The sequence below is a fragment of the Ammospiza nelsoni genome, chromosome 1 (assembly GCF_027579445.1).
Source record: "Ammospiza nelsoni isolate bAmmNel1 chromosome 1, bAmmNel1.pri, whole genome shotgun sequence".
NCBI classification, from domain to species: domain Eukaryota; kingdom Metazoa; phylum Chordata; class Aves; order Passeriformes; family Passerellidae; genus Ammospiza; species Ammospiza nelsoni.
In genome coordinates this window covers 57,617,821-57,635,373 of record NC_080633.1, presented here as the reverse complement: position 1 = coordinate 57,635,373, position 17,553 = coordinate 57,617,821, and the positions used below count along the sequence as shown (strand labels likewise).

The window sequence follows — 17,553 nt, the reverse complement described above, 5'->3', positions numbered from 1 at the left end:
CTTGGCACTTAACTTGGTCTTAAAATTACTAAAGGTACTAAAGAAATAATGATTTTTTTTTTTTTTTTTTGTATCAGTGTTACTTACTCATGCACTGAAAAGGTCTCTGTGTGCTTAGCTCTATATGGATACTTCTTTAACCTTGTAGCATACTGCCTGTGGAAGGGAGCAAAAACATAATGTTCAGAAGTGTATGTGTTATGATTGAAACCCAGTCAGAAATGAAGTGCCACGCAACTGCTTCTGACTTCTCCACCAGCAGGATGCTGGGGAGAATCAGAAGAGTAAAAGTGAGGAAATGTGTGGGTTGAGATAAAGACAGTTTAATAGGAAAAGCTGCGCATGCAAGCAAAGCAGAACCAGGAATTCATTCACTCTTTCACATGAGCAGGCAGGTCAACAGAGCTCCATCATGCATAGTGGTGACTTGGGAAGATAAATATCATCAGACCAAATGTCCACCCTTCCTTCTTTCCCTCTCTTTATATGCTCAGCATGATGGCATAATGGGATGGGATGTCTCTTTGGTCTGTTGGGGTCAGCTGTCCAAACTGTGTCTCCTCCCAACTTCCTGTGCATCCCCCTAGTGCTCTCACCAGTGTGGCAGTAGGAGAAGCAAAAAAGCCCTTGATGCTGTGCAAGCACCACTCAGCAATAATGAAAACATTTCTATGTTATTAACACCATTTTCAGCACAAATCCAAAACATACCCCCCTTTCTGTGAAGAAAACTAACTATCCTAGCCAAAACCAATATACAGTCACCACCTATGTCTCAACTTGCTGTCATAATTTCCCAGTGGTGAAGACCTTAAGTCCCAATTTGTGTTTAATGTAAGCTTGGCTTTCATAGCAAAATTCCAGAGCTTGAAAGTTAGATCCTGCTCAAATGCTCATTTCCAGTAATTTTAGAATGCAAGTAGGTAGATAAAGAAGTCTCCTATTTTTACAGAGGTACTTTCATTCACTATGAGGAGCAATGGTGGAGAGAGTTGTAATTTTGTTGACCAGCCTTAATCTCTCAAAACCATTGCATGTCAGGGCATTCAGTGTACTTGTTTAAAAAAGTAGGTCCTAAAACTGATTCTAGGGTTCAGATTATTAACTTTGCTTTTTTTTGATTGAAGGATATGTTCTTGGGAGAAGTCACAGGTTCCAGTGATGAAGAAGATGATTGCAGTACTTCTGCACTGGAGGATATTTTACAAGAAGACCAAGTTCAGCCTCTGAGTTGCAATGTAATCAGCCCTGGTGATGAGTGTAACAGACAGTGCAAATCATGTGAGCATGGTTTTGATGCAGAAATCTCACTTAATCTGAGTTGGAATGAAAAGAATATTCATATGAGTCCTAAGACATCAAGGAAGGAAAGAGATGCTGAAAGAGAGCAAGTTGAAGGTGCTACTCTAATGACAAGCATGACAACTAACAAAAATTGTTTGGAGGAGAATTCTGGGGATGTGGAAACTGAGAACAGAAAACTAACTGGAGCAACAGCACACAAATTGGAAGACATGGAAGAACGGAAAGGAGATGGTGAGGACATGAACAGTGAAGAGGGAGATTCTTCAGCAGATTTTATGTTACAAAGTTTCAAGTCTCAGAAACAGGTAGAAAAATGTAGTGTGGTAGAGCAAACAGAGGAGAATGTAACCTTAATTAGAGCTGTTGATAATGAGGGTACACATGAAAAATGTGATGAATTAGTGAATGTAGAGAGAAATAAATTAGTAGCACAGAGAGAAGCTTCCAGGGAAGCATCTGTTCTGCAGAGTGTTTCTCATTTCCTATCTAAGCAATGCATTGTGCTTCAAAGAGAAGATGCTGAGGAAAAATCTGATGAGTTGATAGAAAATAAATCAAAAAATGTAGTCAAATTAACTAATGTAACTGGAGCTATTGAGATCTCTGCACACTCTCAGTGCTCTGAAATAAAATATGACAGTGAAGAGATTCTGGAGGAACAACATATGCACACAAAAGACAAAGTGAACAGAGAATGTGAACCAGAGACTGTTGAAGTCTCTAGGGATTATTTACCTGTATCTGCTACTGAAGGAATCAGAATTTTGTCAGTCTTTCCAAATGATGAACACCTCAAAACCGAAGACATGAATATAACCAGAGCTCCAACTCCTGAACTACCTATGAAATTTAACAGAGGAAGTGTTCTAGAAATAGCTGAATTGTCAGAGCTACTCCATAGTGCAGAAAATGTAAAACTAGTAGATATAAAGGAGGTGGTAGGTTTACAAAGCAAACCACATCACGAGGAAGATGGTGGTAATTTATCTCAAAGGAAGTCAAACTTAGAAAATATACTTTCACTATCAAAGACAGCATGCATTATTGGTGCAGAAAGCAATGTAGCTAAGTGTAAATCTTCTGCGTTCGATTTTACAGAAGTGAAAGATGAAATAAAACAATCTGAAAACTTATGTAAGACATTAGAATGTGGGCAGTCCAAATCTCAAAACTTTAGACTGTTTGAATCTCTAGAGACTGAAGTCAGAGTTAATCCAGAAGATTCTGGAGGGGAAATCAGTGAGTTGTTAGCAAGAGGGGATACAATTGAATCTGTCTTAATAGAAAGTAATCCTATTTCTGAGGAACAGTGTGCAAAACCTCTGACTCAGCTCTTGATAACTGAAAATTTTAAATGTGATGAAATAGAAGGGAAATTAAATAAACAAAGCAAGGAATTTGTGACTGAGACTTGCTTCAGTTCACTGAAGCAGGAAAAGAATGTTGTGAAGAAAAATGATATTTCAGAGATCATTTGCCATCCTACTTCAGAAATGGAATATAGAAGTGGCTTGGCTTTTTCTACTCAAAAGGACTTGGAGAAATGCTGTATAAATAATGAAGAAACCAATTCTCCTATGCAAGTGGGAATTGGCTTGGAATCCACAAGATCTCCTGATCTAAATTTCAGTCTTCCGAAAGTTGTTGGTTTCCTTGAAACTAACTTAGCAGGAAAGGCTGCTTTTTCCTGTACCTGGGAAAACAAGGGACATACAAATTCCATTATGAGTAGTACATTTAACTGTTCTTCAGATAATTTAGAAGAGGGTGCTGAGATTCTGTCTACTGAACAAGTCAACATGGGCAAAGAACCAGATTGCCCTGAGAGAGAATATGTACACAAAAATGAAGAGACAACTTCAGATAAGGAGCAGCCAGTAGATAAAGAATCTCAAGCATCTGTTAAATCACAGATCATATATGCAAACCCTTATAAGAATGCTTTTCTCCGAAAGTTTGATTGTCAAGAATCAGGATGCAGGACTTCTACGTGGAAGGTTAGAACAGGTCCTTCTAGAACTTATTCACTAACAGGTGGGAGAGAAAGTAAAGAACTGAACAGTTTTGTGGGTTCTGGGAAAAATGCCATAGTAAATTGTAAAAGTGATTTTGATATGCCAGAGCAGAGCAATGACTCTGAAGAAAAGGACTGTTCTATACAAAAAGTGAAATATGTGAAGTGTTCTGAATGCGTTCCAATGTTTAGAAACAAAATGAGACCTTCCAGCAGAATTGCATTGGGTGCTCTGGAAACTGGTGCAATTGTTGATGCTGATTACCAAGTATGTGAGCTTCATTCAATGATGCACCCAGGAAGTACTTTTGCAGTTAGTCACCTAAAAGCAGACACTGTCGTGGGTATGAATACACACTGTGAACCAAACAACTCTGGAGATACTGCAAATGAGTGGTCAAGTGTGACTGGGGAGAGTTATCCTGAAGACTCAGCCTCTTGGAAAACAGAATGTATATTACTAACCTCTGAAAATACTGAGAGTGCTAATGAACTCATGGAGTCTAACATAGCTGGATGTATCAGTCACAATGAGGAAAGTCTATTAAAATCTGGAACATCAAAAGAAAGCCTCGTGACGCCAAAGGCTTCAAAAAATAGGTTACCACTATGCAAGATGTTAAGCAGATTCTCAGAAAATTGCAGGCTGACTGTAAAAACCAGTAAATTAAATGCAAGAATGTTAGCACTTGGCAATTTCTTAGAAGAAAATGATTTTGCTAAACTTCGGTCAAATGGGAAACAAGGTTTATTACACAGTGTTGATATGGGGGTCTCAGTGTTTGAAGAATATAATAATAATAATCAAACTACTTGCAATACAGGAGAAAGCAGCACTGATGTTATCATAGATAGTGGTACAAAAAAAAATTTACTCAATTATCTTCCAAATCCAACCCTCTCTGATGTAAGGTGCAGTTGTCAAACAGTTGGTCAGCTTTCTGAACCACAAAAGACAGTATTTGAGAAGTTACATATGGTGGAATCAGAGTCTTGTGCTCTCAAGAAGAGCAATAAGTGGAAGTGTAAAGAGCAAGAACTATCTGAAATCTTGACTGTTTCTACCAAAACAACTGCCCAAGTAATGCATACCAAGCTATCAAAGAAACTGGTTCGAGGTAAAAGAAAAACAAAGACTCTTACTCAGCCAGTTCTTGCAAATGCTAATACTTCTGTGGCAAAAAAATGCTCATCTGAGATGATAAATAAAATCAGGGAAGAGATAGGTCCTCCTCTCCCCCCCTTGCTACTGCCTCTGATTGCTACTCCTCCAAAAATTGCCTGTACTGTGTCCTCGGTAATGTCTTCTACAGGTCAATTCTCTCTGCTTTCCCCTCTTGATGACCTGATGTCCCCACTATGCAGAACTCCTGTTCTTCCTCTCATGTCCCCATTAACAGGTACTCCAGCAGTAAAATCTGCTATTTTATTTTCTCCTCCCTCACCCTCAGAAATGGCAGTAGGTGGAAGGATTCGCTCCTCACCTTTGAAATTTTGTACTTCCATTCCAAAGCATGCACTTCTTGTTCCAGGAAGATTTCCTCTCTTTGCAGCAGTTAGTGCTGGTCCAGGTGCCCCTCAGGAGAACTCTGTGAAAATATTGGACACTATGTATCCAGAGCTGTCTGCAAGGGCAAGGACACTAAACATTCTGAAAGGCAATATTCAGCTTAACCGATGTACTTTTTCAGACAGCCAAAGTTTGCCAGGACCTGCGTCTCAAGTAGGTGGATTCAAAGCATTTGCATCTACATCAACTGCTTTTGTTAAAGCTGGGAGCAATTTGAAATCTGATAGTGGCAAATACGAAGACAAAGATGTGCAAAATCAGCAATTCTTTTCAAATCATCTTGGAAAAAGGACACTGCTGCAGGTATCTATGCCAAGAAGTGCCAAAAGACTGAGACTGGAGAGTGAACCGCCAAGGATGGAGCCCAGTGATGTTATTGCTGTCAGAAATACTAAAAAAACCATCTCTGAAATGCAGGAGGCTTTCCATGGTATAACCTATGAAATCAGTGATTCATCACAGTGTTCCAATTTAGAAGAATCACTACCAGTAAAGAAGGATTCTGACTGCCAGAAAGTTTCTTTGGCATTAAAGAAAGTTGCTGAATCCTGTTTTGACTTGTTACCAGTTATCAAAGGTCATGTGTATGTTGGTAATATCTCAAAGATTCCAGTAATGAGAGATGAAGAGAGAGAAGTTGTCTATGAATTTGGTATAAAAAACAAGGTAAGTAGCATAATTTTAAATTTTGTTGTTTAATAATCACTTCTGTGCAGATGGAAAGAGTCTAAGTTTGTAGTATTTGAATTCTCAATTGTTGTGGCAATGTCCTGTGCCAAAGTGTAGTCTTGAAAGGTTATTAGAAACCTAAATTTTTATAACATAAGAAAATACAGAACTGCACAAGAAATTACTTTTCAGTGGTGTCCAAGATGCAAAACTGCAGTTATAAATACATATGCTTTTCTGATGTATGCATAAACCACTTTATCTTTGCAGCATTTTTTGAAGTGGACAGTATTAAGAGTTGTAGTAGTTTCTCCAAAGTTACTCTATTTTTTTTTTAATTCAAAAAAATAAACTTTAATGTATATACTGGTATATAATTTAGTTCTATGTTTACCTTTACTATTCTACATCAGGTTATCAAATTTAATTTTATTGGAAAATTCTTCCCTTATTTTGTTTCTCAGAACTTCCTTAGCATCAGTGCTGAAAAATTTTGCTTCAGTTGCCATCTTTCTCATAGATAATTTGTAGTTTACAGCAGAGCAATTCACCGACTAGTACATGGCAGCATTTTGTCCTGTTACAGTCCTGGTACATAATTAAGTTCTCCTCAGAAGTTGCTACCAAGATCTCAGGCCTCTTTGTTAGGAGTTGTCAAGTCTGTTAACTTCATAGAAGCAAGGCTTGTAGCTTTAGGCTTTCAGGTCCAGCCAGTAGCAAGACAGAGTACATACTCCTAGTAGAGAGACATGCACACAGTACACACCTATTCTTATTCCCTTGTCTGGTTAGTCAGGTTGAAATCCTGGTAGAGGAAAATACATTCATATATATACAGATACTATGGATTCCCCCAGCAGCTAACATTAGGCACTCAGTATATTCAGTAGGTGACTGATATTCTTCTCACTTCTCATACACTGACAAACTTAGAGACACAGACGTATATACATATTCCTCCAGCAGCTGGTCTGGACTTGTGTCTGGGCCTCAGACTTGTGGTCTTTCAGGTGGCTGGCTTAGATCTTCTGGTTCCTCCCAAAGTTAACACTCAGAATCCCTGTTGTTCACAGATGCCCAGTCTGAACTGTGTGCTCTCCAGCACCTGGCTCCTAAACCTCTCATTCTACTCCCCACTTTGAGGTCTCCCTCTAAGCATCCCATAATAAGTCATGCACACTCTGCACAAACCCAATGCTCTTTTTCCAGCATCTCATATTAAGTTCCATGTTACTATAGGCAGCAACATCTCCTCCCCATCTCCTGAAGTGTGTACAGTGATCTGGAGAAAGACTGCTGTTAGCTTACCTAGTAACTCACACCTGAACAATGGGCTGTTTGTCCTTCTGTGGCATCTTTGGAAGTAGCTAAGTCAGGGTGCTTACCTTTGCTCTGATTAGGTTATTTGGGTTAGTCTACCTGTCATTATTCCTCTCCTCATTCTGTCATTATTCTCCTTGTTCTTTGAGGAAGACTGTTGTTAATCACATAACCAAACAATTTATATTAAAACAGTAGTAGCCCTGTTCTTCATTTGTTTATCGCGTGTTTATTCTGAGAAGTTGCCTGCTCCTCCCTCTTTTTTTCTTTCATTGGTTGCCTCTGATTTACTTTCCTGCATTTTATATATATGCAAACAGTATTCTTGCAAATAAGATAATAGTTCTTTTTACTTGTTATACGACTACAATGTTGTCAAGTATTCTTCAGTATGTACCAGTATAACAATATATTTTGTGTCTTATAGCATTTAGCAGAGTCCTTGCTGTGTGTTATTCTCAATAAGCTGAAGGCTCAGAAGAATGCCCCAAATTATAATTTCAGTCAGGCTTTGTGTCGACTCTATGCAGGAATTTGTCGACAGTTGGGAGATTTGGAAAGAGCCCGCCTTTTCTGCTATAGTCTACTTAAAGAAGGTATAGTGTGGTTTAGTGGCCTTATATCGTAAATGTGCTGTGTGTCTTTGCTGCAGTGTGTCAGAATTATTATGTTTGTAAAAACAAACAGAAATCCTGTTCAAGGGTTGTTTTCCTCTTCAAGGCTTGTTTTCCAGAATTTTTTTCTGAAATGCAGAAATATAGACTGTTCTAGAAGAAATTCTCCTTCTCATAGTTCCACCACATCTGTACTGTAGTTTTATGGTGGCCTGGGCTCTTAGTAGTCTACTTATTTTTCCAAGGAAATATTTAATTTAGGACACTTTGTGCTTTCATTTCCCCACCATCTCCAAAATGATAATGTGATTTCTGTGAATTTTGTCCTTTTAGCCTATTAGTATTTTCTTATTTTAATTGAGTAGGTATTGATTCATAAAGTAAGTGTGATTTAAAACCAGGTATTTAACACAGTGTCAGGAGCTGGACAATACCTTGATCAAAACCAGGATATTTTTATAATATGTCCTCCTTAAAATATTTTTAGTTTCTGTTATCCAAATCCTTGCTTTGTTGAGAAGTTTTTTCAGTTTTCGTTCCCTTCCTTTACTCCCCTGCCTTTTGGTCACAGGAACAAAGTTAACACATATGTACTATTGCAAAGTTAAGAATCTAAGTTTTGGAAGATTAAAACTCACTAAGTTTGAAAATAGTATACTGGTATCTGTGTTTAACATTAAAATAAAATTCAAGAGCACTGACAAGCAGAGTGCTAAAGCTTGAGATTGTTTCAATTACTTGCTATGTTTCATATAACATTCCTGTCTTTTTTTTTGTTTTAATCTTAAAAAGGTTTGTGATTTCATTTTGTTCGTAATTCCCATTTTTTGAGGGGGTGTAATATTTTTGTTTGAGTTCTTTTTCAAATTCCTGGTTTCCCCTCTGTTTTTCTATCCTTCCGTCTGTTATAATTCTACTTTTACTTCTTTTATGTTAATAGTTTTAATACTGCACCATGTTAGAAACTATTACTTGTCAGATATATCTGCATCTAAAATAATAATTAAGCTTTTTGTTTTGCAGTATCTGACTGTGTTTTCTTTTTGTGGGCTCTTGCAAATATTAAACATTTCCCCTTTTTTCCTTTCTTTTTCCTTTCTAAGATCCAAACTTTAATAGCTTAATGCAGGCTTTTATTGGATGATTTTATCTTCTATACATTGAATTGCATAAGTTTCTATTGTCATTGTTCTGTGGTTTTATAGTAATTTTTTGAGTGAGAACAGCTGTAAACACATCTTAAGTTCGGTTTAGGCATTTTAAAATTTGTTTGGTTTTATTTGATTACTTTGCATTTATTTTTGCGTTTTCTCTTACATGTAATTTCACATATTCCCATCAGAATTATCACAACCCAAGCTACACAATTACCAAATTCACTATTAACAGTCAGTATTGCTTCTTTAGACCAACATCATTTGTTGTCGTGATGACTTGTCCATCGTTTTTGTTCTGTTCTCCTTTCTAGTATTCTGCCTTAAGTGACTATAAATAAAATGTTACCTTTCTGGTTAATTTTCCTTTCACCTCTCCTCTGTTTCCTCCCTTTTTTCTTTTTTTAAATTTTTTTTTATTCTCCTTGAACTCTTTACTCATCATTGAGTGAATTTTATAAGTGTTTCAAATTCCCGGGCAGGCAATTCTAGTTGCCAGTAATTCTAGTTCACCAGCAGTCCTGATAGAAAAAACTGAATTCTTCACATGATGAGCAGCTTCAGAGTAGAAGTTCCATCCAAAACACCTCATTGAAGTGTATATCTTTTATGTTCATTAAAGCTTCTTAATTTGATATATTTTGATATGTTTTCTAGTACTTAAGATCTTTCAAAAAATGTAGATGTTATGCTGAAGTGAAAAGTGAATTCAGCTTGTTTTTTGTATAGTGTTTCAGGCATATGCATTCCAGTATAGCATTTCATGCATGGAAGTAGTATCTGCTTTTTTACTTATTCCAATGTATTTGTTATTGCTTACAATCTACACATTCGTGTTTTATCTTAGTATTCTGCCTTGGAGCTCTTAGCTTTGGTATTCAGAAGGGTCTTTTGGCTTCCTGTTAATGGTCTGGAACTGTCCTGTCAACTGATAGTTGTCTGATACTTGCTCTGAATTACTTTATTGAATGAGGATTCTTCAATTATATGGAGTAGCACAAATTTTTACATCTATGGAAGTATAAATAGTAGCATGCAACATTCATATATGCTCACATACAACTTGCATAATATGCAACTTCTCTCACAAAGTCTGGGAAAACTGCTGAGGAATATCAGATTTCAATTATGTGAAAGTTCTTTGCAAGCTTATATATATATATATATATATATCCATATATATAATTACATATAATTTCACAGGTGTATGGGTGCAAGGTATTAGCAAGCACTGTAGATTTTTTTTTTTTTTTTTGTTTTTTTTTTTTTGACTAATTCTAGTTTGGCCCAGTGATCAGAGTGCTTATTTGTGACGGGAATGTATTAGGTAGGTTGTTGGAGTTCATCTTCCAGTCTAATTGAATCCTAAAAGAATCCAAATTCAATGCTCTAAGACCACTCTCCTTAGTGAAGTAAGAAAGATGAAGGGAGAGGGAGTGAAATTACAATGGGGGAGGTGGCTTAAGGTTTGTTGGGGTTCTGCTGGTGTTTCTTGTTTGGTCTTTTTATTGGATCTTTTCTTCTTATTTACTCTCAGGACTGAGATGGGCCAGTATTCCTTAGGCTTCAGTTCTGATGTGACTTCTGTGCCTTTTTTCCCAGTTACCTTGCTGAATGTACTAGCTTTTAATGCCAGAATATATTCATTTTTGTGTTTTAAAATGTTAAAAATTTACTAAATTATTTCTTTTTTTCCTTAGACTATCCAGACTCAGAAAAATTGATTTTATTTATCACAAATGTATGGTCTGACATATTTGTCTTCCAAGGTGCAATTAACAAAGCTATGCAATTAGTTGTCAGGAAGAGTGCAAGCAATGAGATGCTGGCCTGTTTAAGTGCTTATCTCAACTGGGAACAGGTAATGTCTGATTTCATTGTCAATATTAGCTTTTGTCTGCATTGGTCACTTTGCTGGCTGAATCAAATCAAGCAACTTTCTTTTCTAATGAAGAGTGTGAACGTTTCAGGCATTTTCCCCCTAGTTGTCTAGACCCTACTAGAACACTAGAATACAATACTTTATTGTACTTGTTTTCCCATCTATGGAACATTAAAAGTAAAGGTTGTTTTTAAACTTTTAACTAGAGCATTTTTTGACTAGGGAATTCTTTGCATCTTTGGAACTGTTCTTTGAGATGTTTCTTTCTTTTGCTTTATATTGTTGCTTTTTAAAACATGTATTTGTTTTGTCTTTTGTAGTTCTCTGTGTAACAGGTAATATGTTACTACAGTTATTTTCAAGATAAGCCAGTTTCTTTTTACTCATGATATTTATGCAAGGTAGACTGTAAATACTTGTTTATCACAACAAAACTCAATTACATAAGCAGTTGGTGTGATTAATACAAAACCAGTGATACCAGGAGAAGGATGATCAGTGAGAGCTGACTTCAAGCCTTTGAGCATTCGCCAAATCATTTAATTTCTATCAGTTTTCAGCAGGCACATATTAACATCCTGAAAAGAATGTTGCAAGAAAGGAAAATTGAAATAATTGGGAGCAATTTTATATCTTGCAAATGGAAAGCCAGAGGTGCTTTGCTTCTAAAGGAGTTTGTGTAACAGGCTTGTGTGTCTGTTTAAAGGCTAGGGCCCCATATATTTGAAAATTCCATATTAATGCCAGGCTTGCTTCCTGGAAATAAAATAATTTTGTATATATCAAGTGAACAAAATCATATTGATTCATAGCTGTCCTAGTTCTGGCCAGAACAGGGTTAATTTTTGCAGTTGCCAAAAGGGAGCATGGCTGGGACTTGGAGATTAATTCTGTACCACCTCACATCATTACCAGGGATGTGGGGAAGGGAGTATTTTCCAGGGAGAATGAGTCGCTTCCAGGCCAGCATAGTGTGGTGGAGGGAGAGGTTGTGTACTGTTGTTTCCATGTGAATTGTTGGTCTCTCTTTTGTACCCTCCATCATTAGTATTTATTGTTATTACTGTTTGTATTCTTATCTCATTGCTGTTTCCAGTGAATTGTTCTTCTCTCAACCTGTGATCTTTATATTTTGTGCCTCCAACTCTCCTCTCCATCCTGCCACAGAGAAGAGGAAGGGAGGGGAGGGAGGAAGCTAGCCGTGCAAGCACTTCTTACCTGCATTGAGAGAAATAAAAATCCCCAAATTGTGGGAGATGAGAGAGTGGGTGTGAGATCTGTGTTTTTTCCTGTTTGGGTATTTTTTCCCAAACTCTCCTTTTAGTAAAAGTGTCAGGAAAAATATCTAGTATTTGAAGGTTTTGGTTTATGTACTGTATTTGTTTGTGCTAATTCAACCCAAAAGTTGATATATGGTGTAAGATGCTGTACAGAGTCAGTATCAAATATTTGTAAAGAGTTTGGTTCTGGGCTGGTAATTTTTTATGCATTAAGATAATTACCTTCTAAAATTCCAGAGTTCATCTTTAGATGCTGGTATTATGGTCTCAAACCTGCTTTTAGAAATGCAGTCATGTACAAAAGTAGAATTTCACCTGCATGAGCAGTATGGAGAAGATCTCAGTGAAGATGCTTGGCAGTATATATTTGCTGTTGATTTACTCTGCTCTCATATGAAGTGGGATTGGACACATGATAATGTTATAAGGTATTGTGGTATTGTGTGATCATGACTTTCAAATGTTTTCCTTTGTGTTTTTTTCTGAGGTTTGTTTTGGTGGTGTTTTTTTGTTTCCCAAATTCATTATGACTTAGCTTTTAACATAATAAAATGTTGCATAGGTATTTAGAAAATGATGATGTTTCAGCTTGATGAGACCTAGATTACTGTGTATGTGTGCATTATTTTAAGATAGGAGAAATGATCAATGAGGAAATGTAGTATGTTATGGTATTGTCCCAAGAACCCTGTTAGAGCCCTTCTAGTAAAGAATTGCTTTCAAAATAGCTGTACAAGATTTTGAGATTGTCTGTCAGTGAAGCAAAGTGATTGTCTTCTTCTAAACTTACTTGTTGAATTCCCCTTCCCCCACAGTAGAAAATGAAGGTGGAATTTCTGATATGAAAATAACACTCCTTCCGTGCTGGAAGTGAAATATATCCATACTCATTAATGTATTATCTTGATTTCAGTCTGATTTTAATTCTAAAATAATTATAATACTTAGAGTCAGTGTCTTAAATTTTCTTTGAACCTAAAATCCAGGATATGGACTGCTACCATACTTAACCTTGTTTGAAAGACTCCATTTTGACTGCTACACTGATCTGACAGCCTTGATTTTCTATATAGAGGTTACATGACTTAGGAGACATTTGTTTTTCTGTGACATAACATAATAAGTGATACTTATAATCATCATCTTGTATATAAATTCCATACCTTCAGATAGTAAAGAAGATTTTTTTGTTGAATACTTTCAAAATTAATACAAATTAGCTTCAGTGAAACATATGTAGTCTTAATTAAAGCCATATCAAGGTGATTGTCTCTTGAGTTGTGCTGGTAATACGTAACTAGGTCTATCAGCATAATTTTAAGAATTAAAAAAGTCTTACTTTGGGTCATGTTAGGTTTAAAAACAAGCATCATATCCTACTTGTAACATACAAACTGAATTTTCAGTCATATAAGATACTTACAGAACATATCAGCATGACATTTGAAAGTAACATGATTTCATATACATTTGTTAAGTCAGTCTGTGTGAAGTTAGTAATAGAAGAGTCATTTGTGTATGAATACTATAACTACCCCTTCATGCAGTATGAGATTTTCAAATTAATTTTTCTTTCACAGCAAAGTGCTTTGGCCTTCTATGGATAACTGGATAAAGAAGAGAAAGGGGCATGAAACTGCTCAATCAATTCGTGATAGTGTTATAGCATTGACACTCAGGCTAATTGGTAAGTAATCTAAATTCTTGGTTGAACTTCTGTTTTGTACAAGTATGTCTTTATGAAAGTGTCAGGCCTGTCTGGAAAGGGGGTTGAAGTATTATTGAATTTTATTGGATCTTTATGCAGGTATTTTCTGTTTATCAGCCTGTGGAAAGAAGGTATTTAAGTTTTCAGAGATGTCATATTGATTCATGATAACAAATACCAACATGTTTTATGTATTTAAAATAAAATTATCTGTAGCCACATATAGAATCATAGAAATCCTTAGTTGGAAGGGACCCACTGGGATCATTGAAGTCCAACTCCTACCCTGCACAGGCCAGCCCCCGGAATCACACCACATGCCTAATGCATCTTGAAATCAGACAGGATTGGTGCTGTGACCAGTTCCCTGAGGAGCCTGTTCCAGTGCCTAACCAACCTCTGGGTGAAGAACATTTTTCTAACAGCTAACCTAAACCTCCCATGACACAGCTTCATGCCATATAGTTTCCAGCAAAATGTATAAAATGCGGGGTTTTTTTATGCAATGTAATACCATAATAAATTTAAGTTGGATTAATTTATTTGGGATCTAGGTGGCATTTGATGTAAATATATATAATTTGAGTTTCAATAAATATTTTCAGTATGTAGGCTATATGACAGGGTTTATTTAAAAAATTGCATTCTTTCTGAGTTTTACACTTAAAAATTTTAAACCTATAGGAGGTTGAATCAATCTGATGAAAAATGCCTTGGGGTCTTTAGTTACATAAGGAATAAGACAACTGTTGTTCCCAAGACAACATGGTAACAGGAATTTTTTGTAGTTAAAATTTGCATTTTCTGTTGATATTCAACAGATAGACAGTTGGGAAGTATAAAAGCTGGGAAGTTGACTGTCTAAATAGTCAGATATGTAGTAACACTTTTTTCCTTTCAGGTCGATTAGGACAAATAGGTTTGAAGGAAGGCTATCTTGCTGCAGTGAAGAATATTAGTTCAGTAATTGGACTGTTTGTACAGCATGCAAAAGAAGAAGGTAATGTTCTTTTAGAGGAACTTGAGTGTAACATCCACAATGTGAAGTTTTGCAATGCCAGAATATAAATTAAGGCACACATGGGAAAACAGGCTGCTCTTGCAGTTTTCATTAGTGTATAACAGGTCAAACAGTTTTCAGTTTGAGTCCCTTTCTGTTACAAAGTTAATGAGCTATTAACAGTATTACCTTCTGTTTGAGACAGAGAAAAAATGTGAGATGGTTTCAGACACCTTGGAATTGGACTGTTTCATGTAAGAGCCTGTCAGCTGCATTAGAGATCACTTAAAGGGTGATCAAGTTAAGATCACTTGAAGGGTGATTCTGACTTGAGCAGCAATAACTAATATTTTACCTGAGCAATTTATGCTGACGCTTACTAATAAAATTGTTGTACTGGGAGAAGGACAGTTCAGGGTACTGATGAGATGAAACAAGGCAGTTACAGCAGCAGAAATCCACATTGTTAAGTTACTCTGGATGTTAAGTACATTTTGCAGTGAAGCATTTGTTATTGTTTGGGAGCTGTTTTGAACCACCTGTATAACTTCTCTTCCTTGCAATCTCAAGTTCTAACTTGGTAGTGTATGGTGTGCAGTGTATGTCTGTTTTTCAGACTCTGTAAACCTGACTGCTTTCTTAAGTCTGATTACTCTTAACTAAAGTCACTAGATTCTCAATTCCTGTATGCCCTTTGAGTACTAAAATGTTGCTGAATTGAGAAAACTGGAAAGCGTTAGTATAAAATGAGATGTTACAGAATTTGTGTGCACGTTGTCATCTTTCTACGTTATGGTGTTAGACATCACAACTGTTGATGTGTTTTATTTTCAGTTCTTGAATAATAGTTTCTATAGATTCAAGATTCCCTAAAACATTTTTGCTTATCAAAAAGTTTCTATAAGCTGATTTTTGTTAACTTTTTGCAGCTATTCCTTGGGGTGTGCAGCTGGCAGCCATATATTCACTATGTGACTTGGGTTCAAGCAATCCAGAAGGTATTGTTGAGGCCATCCATACCTGGAGAGCAAAAGTTCATTACAACATCCCTTCTGCTATCACAGATGGCATAGCTGAAATCACCTCTCTGTGTGAAATGGAGCTATACTAAAATGTAGGGAAGTGGACTGATCTAAAGGAAAAAGTGCCTTACCAATTAAGCAGTAGTTGGTTCCAGTTAAAAACCATACCAAGTGGTGTGTCTTCTTGTATGTCATGCTTTTAATAAGAATGTCTGATCATACAAAGCAAGGTCAAGAATTTTATTTGGCTTTTCTGTTTGAAGGAAGAGTTTTTATAAAATAAAAATACTTGCTTTTCCTAGTAGCTGATTAGTGATCTGAAAATGAGTGCATCTTGAACTCCTGATATAATTCTGGTTTGATGACAATAAAAATCAGTAACAGTTTTCATTTTTCTACCTACATCAGTTTGGAGTATGGACTATTTGATAGAATATTCAGTGTGACTTGAAAACTTGGCTCTGTTATTTTTTACCATTTTTATAAAGTAACCATTCAGATAGCAGAGCATTCCCCAGATTCTGCTTCATTTTGCTTGGGTTATCTTATAAACTTAATTTAAGATACTTGTGGAAAACAGGTAGGAATTTACTTTTTTTGTAGCCATCATGTATGGAGTAACATACTAAATATCTAAACTTGTATATATGGTGTATTCTGATGTGTCTCACATTTGATATTTTTTCCACTTGGAGAATTTTGTGTATGTAAATAGAGAGTTGGTTAAAAAAAGTTCATGTTCCTAATGATAGCTTCACTACACTCTGTTTTTGTATCTTTCATAATAAAAGAGATGAATACTATTGTGTTCTTGTTGACCTTTTAAATAACCCAGAGTTAACTGTGTTTCTAGCTTATATAAATACTGGTTTGGGGGGCAGCAGGAAATTGCCTGTTGAGGTAATTTCACTGAATGAATTGTCCATAACATTGCAGTTCTGGACATCCCTCCAAAAGTTTCTGGTATGCTGTAGAGGCTTTGGAAGTAGATTCAAAAAACTATGGAAAATTTTATTTTCACTCTGTGGTTGTGCCCATGTGAAGGGGGTGAGCTTTGCTAATGCAGGTTCTTATTGTAATGGGACCTAGCTTCTGACAGTTTTGTGGTGCTGATACGCATTGTGATTTTTGTGCCTCTTCTAAGTATGACTGCCAGTGGAGTCTCCTAGCCCTCTGTGAGTTTCTCTCCTCTGAGGTGAAACTGTGTAGAGCAAAGTGGCCATTGATTTCAGTTGCAGCTATAGCTGCTTGCACTCTGGACCTCAGTGAGCTTACCACAGACAATTCAGTCAATGAAAAATAATCTAATAGAATTGGTGATACCTGTGCACAATAGGCATTGCTACAGATGTCTGTCATGAAGGCTTCCAATTTGCCTCAGGTTGAAACTGTATGATGTCTGGGACTCTGCACATTTTGGTGATTGTGAAGCCTTTGAAGATTTTATGTGTAGCCTTCATTTACCCTTCTTGCACTAAAATGAGTACAAAATATCTGAAGTGGAAGAAGTCAAAAGAAAACACAGGTTGACAATAAAAGAAAGTATGGATCACAAATCTGAAAACTAAAGGAAATGGGAAACAGAACGAATAAAAAAAACAAAGTAGGAAACAAAGTGAGTAGAGGATCACAGATGCTTCAGTGCAAAAATACTGCAACCCAAAAATCTTCACAGCAAATAGGAACACCCATTTCCTTTAGACTTTGTATAAAACACTGGCATTTGAAGTATGTGAGATTCACAGGGGAAATATCAGAATTTTCCAAGCAAAAAAATATAAAACTATACTAATTTAAAACCAAATGAAAAAAAAAAAAGAATTCAACCTACCCTCAAACCATTTTCATGAGAAATATTCTGCTTATGTAAGAAAAATTTTTGTGTGTACTGGAAACATATAACTGATTTTAATTCTCTGTCCCTCTCTACTGCCTGCCTAATCAAACTGCATTGGAATAAGTAAACTTAGAATAATTAATACTCTGAAGGTGTTTGCTTCTGTTAAGTACTAATC

General features: G+C 36.2%; 1 protein-coding gene across 6 annotated transcripts in view; it reads left to right on the top strand.

The window, feature by feature from the left end:
- Nucleotides 1-16,341, top strand: part of ICE1 (interactor of little elongation complex ELL subunit 1) — a 37,649-nt gene extending 21,308 nt beyond the window's left edge. For 5 of the 6 annotated variants that reach the window (XM_059469643.1, XM_059469628.1, XM_059469615.1 and 2 more), the window contains 7 exons: nt 1,128-5,555; nt 7,306-7,474; nt 10,347-10,507; nt 12,046-12,236; nt 13,389-13,495; nt 14,418-14,516; nt 15,446-16,341. In XM_059469643.1, coding sequence (XP_059325626.1) covers nt 1,128-5,555; nt 7,306-7,474; nt 10,347-10,507; nt 12,046-12,236; nt 13,389-13,495; nt 14,418-14,516; nt 15,446-15,627 — 5,337 coding nt within the window. In that variant the 3' untranslated portion in view covers nt 15,628-16,341. The remainder of the gene's footprint in view (nt 1-1,127; nt 5,556-7,305; nt 7,475-10,346; nt 10,508-12,045; nt 12,237-13,388; nt 13,496-14,417; nt 14,517-15,445) is intronic. The other variant, XM_059469635.1, reaches the window with a different exon arrangement.
- Nucleotides 16,342-17,553: the final 1,212 nt, after the last annotated feature.